The 20106-nt window shown below is 39.4% G+C and overlaps 1 protein-coding gene across 2 annotated transcripts in view; it reads left to right on the forward strand.

The window, feature by feature from the left end:
• slit3 (slit homolog 3 (Drosophila)) overlaps nucleotides 1-20106 on the forward strand; it is a 266848-nt gene that overhangs the window by 228182 nt on the left and 18560 nt on the right. For both annotated transcript variants that reach the window (XM_074674087.1, XM_074674088.1), the window contains 11 exons: nucleotides 171-303; nucleotides 2932-3000; nucleotides 3130-3201; nucleotides 4820-4891; nucleotides 7842-7913; nucleotides 8020-8102; nucleotides 8222-8302; nucleotides 9380-9504; nucleotides 11526-11623; nucleotides 15424-15563; nucleotides 19574-19667. In XM_074674087.1, the coding sequence (XP_074530188.1) occupies nucleotides 171-303; nucleotides 2932-3000; nucleotides 3130-3201; nucleotides 4820-4891; nucleotides 7842-7913; nucleotides 8020-8102; nucleotides 8222-8302; nucleotides 9380-9504; nucleotides 11526-11623; nucleotides 15424-15563; nucleotides 19574-19667 (1039 nt within the window). The remainder of the gene's footprint in view (nucleotides 1-170; nucleotides 304-2931; nucleotides 3001-3129; nucleotides 3202-4819; nucleotides 4892-7841; nucleotides 7914-8019; nucleotides 8103-8221; nucleotides 8303-9379; nucleotides 9505-11525; nucleotides 11624-15423; nucleotides 15564-19573; nucleotides 19668-20106) is intronic.

Raw genomic sequence — 20106 nt, forward strand, 5'->3', positions numbered from 1 at the left:
TCTTCCCCTCTTTTTTCTGCTCTCCACATTATTCTTAAACCTCTCTCTTTGTTTCATTTTCCCCTTTTCTTCCTCACCTCTGACCATTTATTAAATTGTCTGTCCTTCTCTGTATCTTCCCTCACCCCTCTTGTCCCTCTACACTCAATGCCCTCCTTCTCTCTCTCTAGGTGCTGAGGATAATGGTTGTCTTCCTGCGTCTGGTTGTCCTGACGTCTGCACGTGCTCAGACGGTGTTGTGCGATGCAGCAACAGAGGGCTGCACTCTCTGCCCAAAGGCATTCCCAAGGACACCACAGAGCTGTGAGTTATGTGAAGCTTTCTTCCTCCCTCTTTTTCTCCCTCAGACAAATCTGAACCAGGAATCTGCACATTTACTTTGGTTTGGATTTACAGCCACACCAAAACCAGTGATCAGTAGATGTTTACTCAACACTAACAGAAATGGGCATTTTTGTCAGAGCTGACTTCAACAACATGTGAGGTCACAAACAGTTACACACCATCACATTGCTGCAGTGCAATACTGATGCTGCAGTGTGCCCCATTGAGTAAAGAAGCAACCATGCACTATTCCCTCATCTCTTCATCTGTTTGACCTTATGTTTTCAAAAGAACCTAAGGTCTGCAGGTGCTTGTATGTTTATTTGGATAAATGCACCACATTGGATTCATCTTCAAACTCTCATGCCAAACAGAGAAACAGAACGATTGCTTCAGCGTTAACAGAAAGCTCAGAGGGAATTCCAGAAAGTGTCCTTGAGTTGTTTTTTTAAACTTTCCCTCAATGAATGCTTTTCAAAAATACTCAGTTTCTGATACTGAAATGACAAAGATACATCTTTGAAGGCTGAAGTCTCCTTTTTAAAATTTTCCAGCTTTTCAGGGCAATGTAGGTTTTCACGTTTTAAACAAGTTCAGAAATTTTCTTTTTGAAGGACGCTGACATTGAAAAAGATATTATGCTCAAAATAGTAACCAAAGGCGCTAAAGGGGTTGTCCCATTGGTGTAGCTTTAAGAATAATATTTAATTCACACCAATGAAAAAGCAGACTGCTGTCAAAAGCATGTGAAACATAGAACTAGATAACTTGTTCCCCAAAGAGTTTCATCTTTTGTACACAGCATAGTGACCTTTTTGCACAGGTTAATGATCTTGCTCTGATTAAATGATAATTTGCTCCTATGTTTGGATCCCTTTTGATCAGTGTATTTCTGATCACATAACATAAAACATGTAAAATTAAATGATCTTGCTTGCACAAAACAATACCTTTATAATTCTGCTAATTGTGCAAGAAAGCAACATGTCTGTACAAGTAAATAATTATGTTCTTATGAGATAATAATCTTGCTCACACAAAAAATTTAAAATGTTCACATGAATAATGATCTTTTACAAACAAAGATTATATAATTTTCTTGTGTGTGGGGGGAGGGACTGTTTGTGAGGGACAAAATTTGGGCCAGAGGCTGAAAAAAAGTTGTTTTTGCTAAATAGCAATAGTAAAAAAAAAAATGTTTACAAGACTTAAGGCTCAGCTGCTATGACATCTTGTTCCTTTTTTTTTTTTTTTTTGTGCTAGATGAACGCTGTAGTCCCTGAGATAGAGAATGAGATCAATAAAGAAAGTGTCTATAACGGAAGTGCTTGTTAAAGTTGAAATTAGATAAAACAAGGGTAGAACAATGTTGATCAAGAAAGAAAAATAGTTAAAAAAGAAGGAAAATCACTTGCATGGGGGGCTAAATTCTGCACATAGACACTAACCAACACACACACTCACACACAGAAAATACTCCAGCTGTGAAATAGGCCAGCTCTGCAGGGTCAATAGCAGTGATTAGGTATTGATCAGGCTGAAGAAGACACTCCATCATACTGTCCACATGACCTACTTATGACCCAAGAGAGAGGCAAGAGAACGAGACCAATGGATCATAAAATGTGTGTTAGTGGGTGTGTTCTTGTGCCAGTTTGTGTCTGTTGACTTGTTTCCCACATTTTCACAAACACAGAGGACCAGTTTGTTGATTTTTTTGAATAGGGTGAGATTTAGCTGCACAATGTAGCTGCTTGATCAACACAAACACTTGTTATCTTGTCCTGGCTTTACTTTCTTTTTCTTTTTTTTAGGTTTGTACTCAAACAGAAGTGCTATCAACTAGAAGCTTTTAGAAGCTTTACTGAAGTCATTTTTTTGGCAAACAACAGCAGAGACTACTGACTTAAGAAGTTAATGACTATGAGGCTTTTAGATAGCTATTGTAGAGCCTATACAGATACAATAAGTGGATTATTAAGCCTTTGTTAACATTTGAAGAAAGCAACGCTAGCTCATCCAACCTTTATGCTGTGCTAAGCAAAACTTTTTTTTGCCCTCTAGCCTGGATGAGTGCTAACTAAGACATGCCAAGGCAATCAAATTGTGTCACAAAACTAATCATAGCTTTCTTTGACACACATTTTTTTTAAGGCTTCTTATATGACTGATGCCAATATGCTGATGTCACAAGGCATTTTTCCTAGCGTGTTTTCTTGGTAATGTGTTTGATAGAAAGAAAGCAGGAGAACCTTTTTCTTTGAAACTATACTTGTTAACATTTCAAGATAAAAGAGTATTAGGATGTACCACTCTGCCCACAGGGGGCGCCAGTATTGACATAAGCTAAAACATCCTCACAGGAGCTTTAAGTCAATAGAAGCTGTACCCTGTCAGGGTACGTTAGAGGTATCAAACCTTTTCCAGCACAGCCCAAGCTCTGCTCTGCTGCCTCTACTCCCCTGTCTCCTAGACCTTTTTATGTGTCAGAAGTAGTTAACCCACACATTTATGTGCTATACTGCCATTTTCCACCCCTGTAGGCCTATTTTGTGTATATAAATTGATGTGATACATATTATATTAACTATGCTCCTTTCCTTGCAGGTACCTGGAGGGTAATATGCTGACATCTGTGCCCAAGGAGCTAGCAGCCCTGAAGCAGCTGTCGCTGGTGTATGTACCGCTCACATAACCTTGAACAGAGTATATTCTGAACACTAGTGCAGACCGCTCAGACAAAAAGGTGCACATAAGCAGAATGTTTTGTCTGCTTGCGTTTACTGTGTTTTTGTTCTTGCACAGGGATCTAAGCAACAACAGCATCAGCATACTGGCTCCGTATACCTTCAGCAACATGACTCAACTGGCTACCCTGTGAGTAACCATAGAGATGTACAAAACTGTTCATGCATACAAAGATGCAAGCCAAGGTCTCTCTGTTATATAGGGGTTCTGTTTGCAAGTTTTGGATGAAAAATTAGGAGATCAGTGAATTATTTTTTCTGTTAACTTTGATTCATCGCCTTATCTTAGACAGTTATCTGTATTTTTCTTCTCCTTATGTCCTAGTCCATCTTTATTTTTGTCCTTTTTTCTCTATTTTATCTTTATTGTGTCTTGCTTTGTATTGTATCCAGTTCTATCCATCTTTTACCCAAACATTGTTTTCCATCTCCCTTTCTAGACTTCTAACACATGAATTCCTTTTAATATTTAAATTATCTTTAGTTCTTAAAAGTACAAGTTTTTGTGCATTCAGGAAACTTTGAGCATTTGCAGTTTTCCAACTACGCCCTCATTCTTGTTTCATATGGCTGCACTGATTCACACAGAGGGATCTGCCCAGTTCAACCACAGGCTTCTACTTTTAACCCCTCTGATAGCATCAGAGAGACAATTTCAATTACATGCCTTGCTGAAACACTCTCAAAGTGTTTTACTTTTTATTCTATTTAACAAACTTTCCTAATTTGCTGATTTTTTGGTTGTCAGACCCTTTTGTTGAACTCTTACACAAGTTGTTGACCTGAAGATCGAAAAGAGCATGTCAAAAAACGTTTTTTGTTTGTTTATTTAAATTTCTATTGCTCCATTTTCTTCCAAACCCCCCTTGGGCCTCTGGATAATCACTAATTGTGCTGAGTCATTACTTTACACTTCAGCATCATAAGCCAAAAGCTGCTGAGAATAGCTGTTCAAGGCTGCTTTTGCACTTAAGATACATATCAGACAGCAGCTGTCAGCTTTTTGCATCAGTATCATAATCACATACCTAATTATGTCCGAATAATAGTCGCACCCTGAAATGTTGGACCTTATCTGGTTTGACCCTGATCAAAATTCTCTCTTTTGAATTTGTCTCCTTCACTTTTTAAACTTAATGTTGGGCTCATTAGCAGCTTTAAAAGAGGGAAACTTGTCATCCCCAAAGTCTTTGCCCTTGGTGGTTTAACTTTAGTTTTCCCCTTCACTTTAAATGTGGCCTCCTCACGTCCACAAATGACTTAAGATGGATGACATGACGCCACCTTTTCCAAGTGTGCAAAAATGAAGACAAAACAACCCTCACAACAGGCTCTTGCATCTCGTTTTGTCACGTCATACCTTATTCTATTGCATCAAATAACTTGTGTTTGCAAATCACTTTAGAAAAATGAAAATGAAGATATACACCAGTGGGATAAAAAGAAAATATTATGACAGAAAGTATCCTGGGGGAAAAACTGTAAAAAATCCCATCAGTTTAAATCCAGAAGTTGATCTTTGCAGCAGTCTGTCTGTTGAGGGAGCTCCAAGAGTTGGTGTCCATGTGCATCAGATCTGCCGTTGCCTGTTTTGTGTTTTATTCATTTAATCACATTTTTGGTTTTCAGGCCTTAGATAAATGTACGCAACAAGATATTTCATTAGTGCTCAAGACACAACACACACAAGAAAAATGATGCAAAAACATGAAACTGTGTTTGAATTTATCTTGTTCTTTGTCTTCCAGCATCCTGAGTTATAACCAGATCCGCTGCATCCCGGTCCATGCCTTCGACGGGCTCAAGTCACTTCGCCTGCTGTGAGTACCGAGCTTCATCTTCAAGTGCCGCAGTGGATTCAATATTCAACACTCCCCTTTGCTAGTTACAGCGCTGAGCTAAATCAAAGTTTAATCACTCCCTTGGTGCCAGGACGAGTGCCATGTTAAGACCCAGTCACAAAACGAGTCACAGCCAGCCAATCATTTGTTGTTTCAGGGTACTGAAAAAGATAAAAGTGACAATCCCTCATCCCCTCTTTAATACTCCCTCTCCATCTGCATGCCCTGGCCTCTGTCTCCCTCCTGTGTGTTCCCTCGCTGTCTCCTCCTCCTCCTCTCTCTTCCACCCATCTTCTCCTCCTTTTCTCTTCCTCTCTTCCTCTGCTTTTCTATCCGCCCAGCGCTGTTTGATGAATCGACCTTCAGCCTGTGTTTCTCTCAGTCATCCATCTGCTTGTCCACCCTCTGTCTCACAAACCCACACACGCACATTGTGCACATGAGTATTGCTGTCTGACCGTCCTCTCACACAAGAGAGCAGCATGAGCACACATGAACACACACGTACACAAACACACACAAACATACACACCGTCTGTTTGGTTAACTTGCAAGTATAGACACAAACTGGACCCCTGTTCTTACAAAATGTGCTTTTCAATCCCCTGTGACAATCCAAAAAGAATGATTTTATTTGATCTTAATACTTAAATATATAATTTAAGACTAACTTAACAACTGAAAATAGCTTTATGCTGCCCTCTCTGGTTAAAAAATCTAGATCCATTGACCATGACTACTCTCTGTTACTATTTATTATCAGGAGGGTTAAAGAAGTTTATTTTAGTTTTGTTTCAACATGACCTGTAACCCGACTGCACACAGAAGTTTTAAGGGTCTTGGTTCATACCAAAACTTCCCAGCAGCACTCTGAAGTTGTATAATTTCAGGTCTGTAAAAGAAATAAGGCTTTCAAAGGTTAAGTCACCCCTGAAGATAATTTGTAGCAACTAAGAAAAGGTCAGAATCAGAGGAAAACAAACTCTACCACCAGTTACTAAGATCTGTTTTTAAGATGTGTGTCTCAACTTCATCCTAACAGAGGTGAATTAAATTTCTTGTTTAGAGTTCATATAATAAGATTTTAAAGATTGAACATCAGCTTACAGTTTGTCTGATGTGAAACTCTGAACAACAAAAGACAAGGCAGCTTTATTTGTACAGCCTGTTTCATACACTGAGTCAATTCAACGTGTTTAACAGAGTGATGAGACATAATATAAGAGACAGATTGACATTTAAAAAGAAAACATTTTAGATTTGATTTTATGCTATTTCAACAGCTAAAGTGTAAAAAAGTAATAGGAATAAGTTTACTGCTTTGCATTCACAGCAAGCGCCAATATTTTCTTAATCTACATGAATAACTGGCTCCATTCGCGAGTGCCCAAAGACTATGATCCTTGTTTCAGAGAGGTTTTTCTGTCTGAAATAATGACAGTAAATCAGACATTTTACCTCGTTCTGTTCTCTGTCCACCTTTCTCCTGAACTTTGCCACCACTGTTTGTTCAGACAGCAAAACTCAGCGTTCCTCCCTCTGAGAAGTCATCTTTATTTCTGGCCTCCTCTCTTTTTATCGACTCTTTCTTTCACCTTGCAGAACTTCAGTGATCATTTTTTTCCTTTTCCTCCCTCCTCTCTTTCTTTCATTTTAGTTGATGTTGCCGTGGGGACTGATCCCTTTCTGCCCCCGCGTAGCAACTGGTTGCCAGGCAGCCATCACTGTCACTTCCTCATTACCCATAACCCCCTCTGGGCCAGTATTGCGCGGGGGCTGTTAGACCACTGCACATAGATGAACAAACACGCACACTGATGCACATCAGCATACAAAGTTTCACAGATACACACATATTAAGAAGCAGTGAAGTCTAGAGCACACTGACCTGAACATACACACACACACACACACACACACACACACACTCACACTTTTCCCAGTAGTGTTGGTTTGATAGCTGTCCCCTGTTGCACTCCTCGCTCAAATGGAATGTGAACTTATATCCAGCAGGCAACACACTTAAATGGCAAGACACAGAGGACACACACTCTACATAGCCTGAGCCCATGGAGACAAAAGTTTTTCAATCACACACACACACACACACATATCACATCACATGGACAAAAACCTGAAGGCCAAAAACCAAAACACATATACTCACACCGTTCTACACCACAGCCTGCTGTTTGTTCCTCTGACAGTTTGTCCCCTTCTACACACCCCCACGCACACACAGACAAAACCTAATTTCGCCAGATGAGCCCGTTTAGATTCAAGCTCAGGCCTTATTGCTCAACAATGAAAACGAACGTCCTGTTGATTTTCTGTTATTCTGTCATAAATATTTCATTGATTTACCATTAAAGAAGTGGATGATGGTGTGTCTGCTGCTGGGAAAACAAATAATTTAAATTATTTAGCATGCAGTGGGTCAGGGTTGGTGTAGAAGCTTGCTGCGAATGCTTTAAGGTGGGAGTTTTTCTTACTCATTTGTTGTAATATCCATCAGGGGTTTTATATACAGCTTAAAGACTCGATCTTAATGTAGAGCATTCATTGACAGCATGTAAAGACGTTTCTAGGTCATTCACAAACATATTAAACAGTGATTTTCATGTCTCTGCTATTTATCTCAGAAAAATGATTGTGTAAGTTACAGTAGTGCAGCGTCAGTTGAAATGTAGGTCTGTGGAGATGAACACGTAGTTTTAACATTAAGAATGACTGACTGATATCAATAGAAAAAGCTATGTTGCTCATTTTTCTTCGCCATATGAGTCAGATTAAATTGAAACATGTGTTTCTGACTCAAATGAATTAACTACAAGATAAATTAAGCAAAGGTCAATCAGTGACCCCTTGAATTTGTAACAAGGTGTTTAGAATTCATGAAATCTCTGTCTGTGTTTTCTCTCTGCTCCAGCACTCTCCATGGTAATGACCTTTCAACGATACCTGAGGGGGCTTTCAACCACCTCACTTCCCTGTCCCACCTGTAAGTAGCTAAACAGCTTCATAGTGTTTCTTTTCTGTGCGTGTTTTGTTTTTGATTCAAGCGTTAAAGATTACACTTTTTGTTTTGTGTTTGTGTGTGTTTCTAGAGCTCTTGGTGCCAACCCGCTGTACTGCAACTGTGACCTGCGTTGGCTCTCTCAGTGGGTCAAGGCTGGTTTTAAAGAGCCTGGTAAGAAGAAAAATCACAATAAAACTGCAGCCCTGTTCTTTGTGTACAGAGTATTCGATTATCTGTCTTATTTTGTGTAAAACTGCATCTGCTAGTGTTAATAAACGTTTGTTTTGTAGGCATTGCTCGCTGCACTGGACCTCCTGACATGGCTGACCGGCTTCTGCTCACCACACCGCTCAACAGATTTCAGTGTAAAGGTAAATCTTCTCAATTCTTCTCACAGCTCAGCTCACTTTAAATCTGCAGCTATATATTAAACTATGTGCACATCTTTCTCAGTATTGGCACGTGTCAAGGGTTAATCCCTGAATTAAGTCAGATTAGTGCATGTAAATACTGCATGTTAGAGACAGGAGATATGTGACAAAAACTCAATTCAATATCAAACGTACTGGATGCCGGTGAAATCTTTCTTTTTTTGTTGAAGTCACATTATCCCAGCAAAGTTCTGAATTTCTGAGGTTTGATCCTTCTCCTTACTCAGATTGTAGGTGTATTTTTTCTTGACCTTGTGGTCTTAAATGCTGCTGGATTGGCCTCTCTTCCACTCGTCTGGGTTCTGTTTTTACACAGTCTGATGGCCAAAAGTTGGGCGTTCACTCAGTCTCAGGTTGATTTTGTGGTTTAGCTGTAGAAAACTGCCAATTCTTTTGTATTTACATAATTATGTGCATGACAGATAAATGGCCACATCCCGGCAAGAACTACCAGAAAGGTTCTGAGTTCTGTTTTTTTCTGTTTATTTTTCCTCTCGGTTGAAAAAAAAACAGATCCTAGTAATCACTAACTTTACATTGTCTGAGTTTATGCCTGAAATAAGAGGTTGTTTACTGTCCTTCTGCTGGTAAGCTGTTGGGTAGAATACATGAGTGGTTCCCAAAGTGGTCATGATGACCCCTTGAGGGTTGCAAAACACTGATAGGAGGTCACAAAATGCATTTCAAAATCAAAAACCAATGACAAAATATGGCCTGAAACCTTAGTGTGAAGAGAGCAACAGCTGGATAAAGTTTCCTGTGCTGGTGTGTCAGAAAGATTGTCTGAACAGGTTTCTGAGGAGAGGATGAGAGTATGGTATATCAAATCTTCCTCCTTGCCCTCTGAAACAAATCCCATTTATTGCTCTGCTAAGCTCCCTTCTTTCTTGAAAGGCCTCGTCTTAGCACTCCATCCATTGAGTCATTTACCTTGACTTGTAGTACAACATGGCCGAATATGTCACTTTTGCTTTTGACACTTTTTTCTCTTCCTCCTGTCTCTGTTATCTTTCCAAGGTCCGGTAGATATCAGCCTGATGTCTAAGTGTGCCCCCTGCCTGGCAGCACCCTGCCAAAACAATGGTACCTGTGTCTCTGAAATAACTGGGTCTTACCACTGCACATGTCCGTATGGATTCAAGGTGAGACACAAGATAACAGATTTAAGAAACCTGAAGAAACATGCTCAGCTGAGCAAACAATTACTTCAGTAGAGGACTGCTTTACTTCACCCCACATTGCATTTCGTAAAAGTATAAGAAACTGATTAATATTGGATTAATAAAACAGACTTACACTTAAGAATATCCCAAAATGTAGAATAAAAGATCTTTAACTTTTCTGCCTGTTGAAAAAATAAAAACCTGTGTAGCTCATGTTTGCACTCCTGTATTCCTAAACATGAACATTATAAAACCTCAGTAGCTTAGCAGTAGAAAGACCGTTGCATCTCTGGACTGTTTTTTGGAGCTGTCTGTATGAGAAGTAGCTCTCCTATAGATGGATAATCGAGCTGAATAAGCAGGGCGGTATTATCGGTATTATCAGGCTTAGTTCGGGCCTAGCATGCATAATGTATCTACCTGTTCATCAATAGAGAAATGATGACTGCAGCTGACTGTGCTGCAGGTATTGACCGTTCTTCAGAAAGAGGGTTTAAGAATTGACCCATCCTACTGGGAAGATTGGGAAATTTACTGGTCAAGCGCTGATTTATGCTACAGGAAAATATATATATGTGTGTGTGTGGAGCCTTGTAACATCTCAGATTAACTACCAGCATGTTTGAAGTTTGTGTGTGCAAGCACTTAGAAGATACGCTGATCGACTCATGCACACACATACATGCACACAAACACACACACACACACACACACACACACACACAAACACACACACACACACACACACACACACACACACACACACACACACACACACACACACACACACACACACACACACACACACACACGTCTAACCTTTTACATGAGGACAAAATCCTAATCTCACTTTTAATTAAAATGTCACTCGCCAAGGTCATAGACTGTGACTGTTTGTCTGTGAATGTGCATGAATGTAAGAGGGTATATTTTCTGGAATCTTTGCCACTTAAAACGTGCATAATGAATCAAAAAATGGGCAATTAAGAGCAAAGAAGCGATAGAGTAAGAAGACTGAAGCGAACTAAAACTCGAGGAGAATGAGATGTAGCAGGAAGAAGTTTAAAATGTGCAACATTCTGAATGAAAGGAACAGTGAGAAAAAGGGAGCAGTGGAAAAGGAGTGACCAAAACATAAACAAATAAGAGTGGTGAAAGAGTAAAGAGAGGAGGAAATAATGAAGATGGATGGCAAGGGAACACAAGAATAAACGTCCTCTTCACTGCTTTGATCAGAGGAAGTGGGTGTGTTGGCGGCCAAAGGTTTGGCGGTTTGAAATTAAACTACAGCCGCTGGGCTCGATGTGGAGAGAGAGTGTGTGTGCAGAACTTTGATACTTGATATAGTTCCTTGTGGAAGCTGTTTATTTAGAAAACAGGTGTGTGGTGAGAAGAGTAATGAATCAAGGCAGAGGGCTGAGTAATTTGTGCATACTGTATAGTCTGTACAGTAGGTGTGAGCTGTTAGTCTGTGTGTATGTGTGTGCGGGTGTGTGTTTAAGATGTGAGGGAGAAAGAAATGGACTGAAATGAAAGCTCCATGGTGAAGTACAGTGGTTTGTTTAGAAATAGCTGTATTTTTAGATTAACCAACGGGAATAGATGTATTCAACCCTCCGTCTCTCTGCAGGCTATTTTCTTTCACCGCAGTGAAAATATTCACAGATCCGTGTTCCCAGAGCAGAAAATTGCTATTTAATTGCAATTGTAAAAAAATAAAAGGTAATTATCTTAGCTCCAAGCAATGGGAGAAAGAGCCTTTTTCTTGTAGAACCAAAAAACCAACACATATGACAGCTTTTTATGTAACTACTTTTCGGGGCACAGTTTATTAAAAAGGGATGTTAAACTTTTTGGAAAGTGCTAGCAGTGAACTGAATGAAAACATGAGGCTTATTGTCTTCTTTTGAACAAGGGGAATGATCTCTTGATAAGATAATAATAAAGGATTTCAGCATTAACTTCTCTGCCTTCTCTGTTCCTTTTGTTGTCTCCTCCAGGGTCAAAACTGTGAAATCCCCATCAATGCCTGCATTAGTTTCCCCTGCTCTAATGGAGGAACCTGCCACATTCAGCCTGGACATGAAGACCACTTCAGGTACAACACATGCCTTTTATAACCCAACACATCTATGATGCTGAATCAATCAGTAATCACCCAAAAATTATTATCTTTTTGAGATTTTTGGTCCACTTTGGCTGTTTTTTCAGAGCAGCTTTTTAAGTACTGAAAAAATAAAACAACAAGGAAATCCTTCTTAGATACATTTCCTCCATGGTTTAAGCATATGGCTATTATTTTCCCCTGCTGTCCCTATGTATATCTTAAAAATCTCAACCTCTATCATTAACAAAGTAGAGTAAACCTAATTCTAACTACAGACAACCTGATTCGATTTCGCAAACTTGCTGTTTGTGATAACAGTTGAGTTTGACCTCATGATGTGTTTCCCTGTTGGGCTTGTGTGTATGTGTCTGAGTGTGAATGATGTGGTTGGTGGGGGTAAGACAGGAAGAGAGGAGATTTTTCTAAGGAAAAATTATGTTTAGCAAAATGGTTTTGCTCTGTCTGACCTTGTCACTTACTTAATCATCTTCAACATCTGTTGTCTCAAGCTGGGTATAAAACAGTTTAAACTCCACTTATAGTATTTATATTATTATTTAGTTTAGGACAGAAATGTATCTGTCAGTGGAGTGAAAAGTTTGTTCACAGTTTATTAATATCAAGACATTATCACCATTCTGTCAGTTTTGTACAAATACACACAAACAAAATGTGTGAGCAATACAATGTAACACTCCCATTCTGACAAAAAAAACAGCTTGATCAAACTTGAAGAACCAACATTTACTAATGTCCGAATTACCTCTATCAGTTAAAGAAAAGTACTTGTAATGCACATAAACTATGGTTTATGCAGTTGCATAACAGCTGAAATCCAGCCCATAATGTTCTCAACTTATTCATTCATCTTTTTCCATTCAGGGATCATGTACAACTCTTCTCTGCTTCTTTCCAGGAAGCTCTTGTTTCACATTCATACAGTTTCTCACATTCACACCTGGGAGCTGCCCAACACAATCACAGTTTGACTCCTGGCTGCAGAGCAGCTCCACTGGAGACATCGGGGGTCAAGAGCCTCACAGTGGCAGTTGCTGAGGGAGTGAAGGGTCTAGTTGATACAGAATCTCAATCTGGCTTTGTACACCTTACGGCTTCTACTGCATTTTTTTCCCTGTCCAAAACGACAGCTTAAATGTTGTCGGCGTTTTGTAGAATCCTGAAATGTTTCCTATTCTGTCTGTCAAACCAGAATAATCTCTACAGGGATAAGACCCTTATAAGAAGGTCAAAATTTATGCCGAGGGACTAAAATTTACCAGTTAATGAGACAATGTAACAAAACATAGTCATCTAGTCAGTAGTTGTTAAAATATATTGAGAAAAAAGGCTGAGATACAACTTTTTTTGGGGAGAATTAAAAAAAAAAAACAATCCTTTATTCTAAACTAAAGCAGGCCACACAATATGGAAAAGCTTTAACTCTTTTATAAACCTATTTCAAAACCTAACAGAACAAGGAATAGAAGAAGGAATAAGCAACTTTGATTTAAAAGGGAGAAAAATGTATTTTTGTGTATTTATTTATTTACTGTCCCTCATAGAAAGAAAAGACTCTGCAATAGATGGATGTTGCTTTGAAAAAAAAAAAAAAAAGGAAAAAAAAAAAAAGTGGGTGTACAGGTATCCCTGTGCCTGTCAAGGTCATCAGTGTCACTCTTTTGTCCCAGACTGAAGACAAACAGCCGTTTTGATTGAAATAATTGTCATAAATACATTAACCAGAGCTCCTTCCCTCAGACCTTTAACAAGGCCTCCGCTCTTTGTAAAACTTTGATATGCGTCTGGCCTTTGGTATCCTGCTTGGTAATACTATTAGGGGTCTCCTTACCCTTTACAGGTCTGTTCCTTAATGTTAGTACCAACATAGGTGGATGCTTTTCTTCCTGTGGGAGACTGAGAGGAAGACAGGAACGAGTGAGATACCAGACCTCTTTGACATTTTAACATGCTTTATAATCAGTTTGGGATATTCAATAAGTCCAATTAGCCTCCATTCCTTGCAGGGACCCATTTGTCAAACTATGTACTTTAAATGTCAAGTCAGGATTTGATTAGTCAAACAGTGCTCCCTGACCCTGTCAGAGCTGAAGCGCTCTTCTCATTTGATTTCATTGCCCTGTGTTTGTCAGATGAACACCTCTTCATTTCTTTTTTGTCTTTAAACTCTTGCACTCTTTCTCTCTACTCATTCTTTTTTAATCTGTTTCTTCTCCTTTGTATGAAAACTAGTCATGCAAATGATTGTGTGCTTGGTTATATCTTATCAGCACAAAAGTCAGACAACTTGAAATATGGAAAAAGCTTTAATTTTGTGGGTCTCTCTGAACAAGTCGAGGAAAACTCATTTACACCTACTTTAAATTTAAACCCTGATTTAATATAAATTTTGAGTAAAACAAATATATTGATATTAGTTGTTGTCATTTGGTCTCACTGTGTAGCTCTGACCCTCTTGTAGCTTATTTGTACTTACTAGCTTACATGGTAATTGGATAAGCTAATGATTGCTAATGTGTTAGCCCCAAAAAAATAATGAGCTAATCATAGTAGCTCATTGGCCTAAACTTGTTTTGAATCTTTAAACTGCTTTACATTTACCACTGTAGATGTAGCAGAGCGACAGACAGGGTGGGGTTAATGCATATCATATATTGTGTGGGAAGAAAGGAGGAGTGAGATAAGTGTTAGCGTGAGAAGCCTCAGTGAAGCAGCAAAGTTAGATTAGAAAAGTCAGAGTGAGAGTGAAACACAAGGAATCATAAATGAAAAATGAAATACAGGTGCAAGGGTGTGTGAAGGACAGAGGATACAGTGTCCCACATATTACCGTGTATTTCTCTGTGTGTAATTAACCTGGTCTACTTGTGCTTAAAGGCTTTCCTTAGCATTTAGCGTAAAGATGACCTTACATCATTTTATACTTTAAAGATAACTTAACTCAATGAACTTTGTGAGTTGTAAGAGAGAACATGAGAGCAAGCTTGGAGTGGTTGGTGGTGTTGTGTACTGAAGCCCTAGCGTGTGTTGAAGACATTTGATCTAATTTTAGGAGTCAACCGGACTTAGATATGAACGGTGGGAAAAGGGGAAAGAAAAAAAAGGAGTGAGGAAGATAAATGGTGGGGAGTAAAAGAACGCTTTGAATTATACCCAGGTGGAAGAAGTTCAACAAAAGCAGCATGAAATAGGAAAATAAGGTTATCTCAGCATGTTTGGTCTTAGCTCCAGGTGGGTTTCAGAGTTTGAAGTCTTTCCTACTTGTTAAGAGGATACAATCTGTAAGAACTTTGACTCCTCGAGTTCATTAATGAAATTTTCCCCAACAAGACAGACAGGGTTGATGTGGATGAAAGCGCTGGGTTTAAAAGGAGAACCTGCTTCTCTCTGTATTTTAGAGCAAAACAAGATAGTCAGGGAGGGTTTGTGTGGCGGTTTACTTTGTATTCTGAAGGGTCATGTTAAAATTTAATTTCCGCTATAAAATGAGGCATGAAATGGTGTCTCTTGTCAGACCACTAAATACAGATGTGCTGTGGCTCCAGTGGTGTGTAGGAACCAGCACAGGCTGCAGAAAATACACCGCTCGAGTACAGATTTAATTGCTTTTCTTGAAAGTACTTAAAGGAAAAATTTAAAGGGAAGTGAAGTTGAACAGATGATTGATTTGGCTGACTGATTTTATTTCAAGTGTGTGTGCCCAGGTCTGGCCCAGTAGACGTCTTATAACACATACTCTGTGTGTGTGTTTCTGTGTGTGTTTGTGTTCGCAGCTGTGTGTGTCCGCCAGGATATGAGGGCCAGCGCTGTGAAATAAACCCAGATGACTGTGAAGACAACGACTGTGAGAACAACTCCACCTGTGTGGATGGAGTCAACAACTACACCTGCATCTGTCCACCAAACTACACAGGTATTAATAGTACAAAAGATGTTTACATTCATTGTTTAAAAGGCGAAGAAAACTGCAAAACCAAACGTCTTTCAATGTCTAAAGACCTTTACCAAACATTTTTGGACTAGATTTTACTGAGAAATCTGCTTTTATTACAAGATTAAGCACCCATGTTCTCAAGCTTAATTCGATCAACACCTGAACTGACCTCACTTTTCTTATATCAAATCTGGAATTCTTACAGTTTTCTTTTGTCTACCAGCTGTTGTGTCCTTGAGATGTTACAGCTTTTATTCTCACATTTTAAAGACTTGTATTTGTGTACACACGGCTTTTGAGATTGCTGTCAACAATTTTACTAAAACTCCATCTAAAACTATAAGTGCAACCAGAACAAATTCTTAATTAAATCTTAAGCCAGACTGACAGTAGAAGAAAAAGAATATTTCCATCTAGTAGGAAGGGCTGAAAAGTCCATAGCCTGACTAGAAAGGAATTATGTCATAGAGATGAAACTTAACAAGCATTCAATTCAACATTTCCTGACACTTGTGGCATGGTTTATTTTCAGGTTAACTGATGCTGATGTAGCGTTTAAGGACTTTGAAAAGCAGAACCAGAGACATTTTGTAAATATGGGGCAGATTCGGCACCGTGGTGTTATCAAATATCAGAAAAAGGGTTTAACCCCCATGGACACGCTGGGTGTCATGGTTGCTACACTAGGGGATAATGCTCCAGCTTTATCAATGAATGCTTTATCAATTGAATTCAAGAAGGGTAGGGGAGATGACCCCAGGTCTGGATGTCATGCTACAGCAACAACCCAAGAAAACATCATGCTGAAACGTAAATACAATGACATAACTTCTTCCCAGTCAGGCTATAAACTTTTCAGCCCAGATGTTGAGATATCTTGGTGACTAAACACATAAATTCCAGGCTTAACTCTCTTGATCAGTGAAAAATTTATTTGTTAAACAACAGAATGACACTAAGTACATGTACAGAATAAAACTGGCAACGGTTATTTCGTCCACAGGGGAAACTTAAACCATCACAGACCCAAAAGCTCCTCTCAAGAGCTTTAAACTAGAAAACAAATCTTCTGAAGACTAATCAGATGGTTTTAATTTACAGCTAAGCAGCTGAAAAAATCACAAGTGTTTGGTTTCTCAATGCTCTAAATCTCTCAGTCTTTACTCCCATTGAGACTGGATGGGTCACTAAGTCCGTACTCTACCCCACAACCAAATAGTCACACAAAATCATATTTTCCGCTTTACTGGTGGGTAGGTTAGTAATGGACAGGCTCTCCACAGTGACCTGAAACTGCTCCTACAGGAGGGTGAAAGAGCAATCAGAGAGAAGAGGCAGAGGCAGAAAGAGAGGAAGACTGACAGAGAGTTGGAAAATAAGGAGTGTGTACTAGAGGGAAAGGGAAAAACAAACACACCAAGGGAAAAGGGTAACGAAAAGGGCGATAAAGGGCAAAAGCAGTCAGAGATAGAGAGAGTCCAGCAAATTGAAGCTAAACTGCTGACTGGGACGTTAAGTTTTTCTATCTGTGACAGCGCCCTCTAAAACACACACACACACACACACACACACACACACACACACACACACACACACACACACACACACACACACACACACACACACACACACACACACACACACACACACACACAGCTGGTCCCCTTTGACACTGGATCCCAGTCAATATACACACACTCACCCACACCATGTCATTATCGTTGTTGGCATAGAGCAGCCCCTCACACTGCCAGCCACCTTACCACATACAGCTGTTACACACACACACACACACACACACACACACAACACACACACACACACACACACACACACACACACACACACACACACACACACACACACACACACACACACACACACAGCTGCTCCCATTGGCTCTGAACTTCCACTCAGTGCAGTGAACCGGGACGTAATCATCAGGTGTCACATTAGGAGGATGGTCCTCTGCTAGTCACTCAGCTTTCTCCAAACTCAGCAACCAGGACTGTCACGACATACTTGTGCCAGAGGGAAAAAAATTAAGATTTAAGGTCACTAGAAATTTGAAATGGCTGATATAAGGTTTCTCCCACTGCCAACCGAGAAGTGATTTAAAAATTGAACATGAGCCTGGATGGGGAACATTCTGTCTTGTAGATTAATAGCATACAGTGTCTTTGTGCTGTTTTGACATTTCAGCTAGAAGGTGGCAGAAAAGACAAAAGGTCAGGAGGTCACAGAGGCAAGTTGAGTTCATCCTCTGGAGACTATGCATTGTATTACAAATCAGCCATTAGTTTTTGTCATGCAGCAAAATCTAAACTTGTAGTGCTGTTTAAGGAGCAGGACTCATCCTCTTGCCACATATTAATATTAGATCCAGATGCACAGATCTCTGGTTTTCAGGAATATCATTTAGTATTAGTCTGATTTATAAGATGGCTTTCTGATCATTTTTAGGCTGCCTTGCCTTTTACTATCCATTTACTTCATTAAAATGCAAAGCTATGACTTTTTAAATTCCATCCAATCATTTTGCCTTTTTGTACATGCAAAAAAAACTTTTTTAAGCCCTCACCCATCAAGAACACCGATCTGGCTTTTTCATCTTCAAGAAAGGGATAGGGTATCGTTAGCAGATGATTCTGCCCTGACAGGGTAACGTCTGGTATATAAATGTTGACTTTCTGCCCTCATTTTGCAGGTAATTACATAATCCAATCAAGTTTATGAATTGTGTGAGGGAAAAATACAGCTCAAACATTGCTAAAATGTATCATCTAACAAAACCAATGGAGCCAAAGTAAAAGCTCCCTTGAGGAGTCTTTAGCTAGTCATTTAACTAACTCTGATGCTGCTGTACCCCCAAAATAAGCAAGAAAAAAAAACATCAGCATGAAAATGTAATGTTTGTATTTTCAGATTTTTAGAGTTTAAAAGTTTTTAAAGTTTAAAGTTCAGGTTTTTAAAGTTTAAGTTTAAAGTGGGGAAGGTGTCAGATGAAGTGTACAAGTGTACACTGAAGCCTTTGTTTACATCTTTCATACCAAAGATTTGCAGGGAGTGCTGCATCTAGAAAAGCAGAATGAAACCTTGTAGTAAAATACATAGCATTCACAGAAAAAAGACGAGACCAGCCAAGAGATAATAGGTACACATGAAAGGTTTCTCATGGGAGCTTTAATTTTCAGAATGTGGTCATTATTCAAAGGTATCACGGGTTATTTCATCATTGAATTAATGTGGATATCTTAAACTGAGTGCTTTGTGCTAGAACTAAATACTGTATTAAGACTGGGCAGTTTAATTCATCTTTTAAAAGACCATGTTTTCTTCTACTCTCAGTTACACCTTTAAGACATCTCTTCGCTGATGCAGGATTTTCGTATAGCTTGCAACACCATGCATCTAAAAGCAACTCAACAGGAACACGTTGAAAACAGACAGACAGGGAGGGAGAGAGGTGGCAGGATTATATTGAAGCAGGCAGAGAGTGATGGAAATGTGCTTAACCTTCCTCAGTCCCCATTCCTTCATACGACCAGCCTCTGCGTGCTGTTACACACACTGTTAACCCTTCTCACCCTTTGAACAGGAGTGTGTGAGATCATGGCCACTGTTATACAGCCTATTAACCCCTCTCTATCAGCTCAGAGAAAAAGCTGATAATGCCATTTTCTGTGTGTGTGTTTGTACGTCTCTGTGTGTGATCATGATGGCCACTGCGGCAGATTATCTGCAGGCCTTGAATAAGATAGACCACTAAAGAAATTATCATTATCCTTTTATTCTCCTGACTTTACTACTGTTATAAGGGAATGTTTGAAGGTTAGAACGGCTCCCCTGGTCCAACCTTTTTGTCTTAGTTCTGCTTTTCCCCCTCATTTCAAATTATAACTCAAGTTGCCAACATGTTGCTGTAAGTTGCATAATACACAACATTCACACATCTTTGGATTTAAAACATTGTTTCTCTTTGTCACCAGGTGATCTGTGCGAGGAGGTGCTTGACCCTTGTCTCCATGGTTTTGACCCCTGTCAGCACGACTCAAAGTGTGTCCATGTTGGCCGCAGCTACAGGTGAGTGACAGCTGTGCAAGGGGTCAGCATTTAAAAGGGTCAGAGGTCACTTCTCTGAAAGTGACAACAAAGTGACAGGAGCTGTCGAGGTCAAGAAGTTAGTGGTGACTTTTTGGGGGGAACAAGGAGTGTCTGACTGGTCGTCCATAACCAAGGATTTGACCTCTGGATGAGATAAACACAAAACCAGACAGGTGAAGACAAATACAACTAAAACACAGACAGAAATGCTGGATGTTCATCCAATAACTCTATATTAAGACTGTCAACATGCCCTTAGTACCTTTCACCATTTTACAAAATTGAAGCAAGGGAAGAGTTTTACGAGTGAAATTCTTCAAAACATGATTTTTATGTATTTACCGTTAAATCTATTACACTATAAGTCATACTGGTGTAAAAAACACTGTCTGTTGTTGGGAAGAAATGGTTAACAAAG

Source organism: Halichoeres trimaculatus, unplaced genomic scaffold (assembly GCF_033239565.1).
Source record: "Halichoeres trimaculatus isolate MK-OKI-2021-1 unplaced genomic scaffold, fHalTri1.1 fHalTri1_scaffold_7, whole genome shotgun sequence".
In the NCBI taxonomy this organism is placed as follows: domain Eukaryota; kingdom Metazoa; phylum Chordata; class Actinopteri; order Labriformes; family Labridae; genus Halichoeres; species Halichoeres trimaculatus.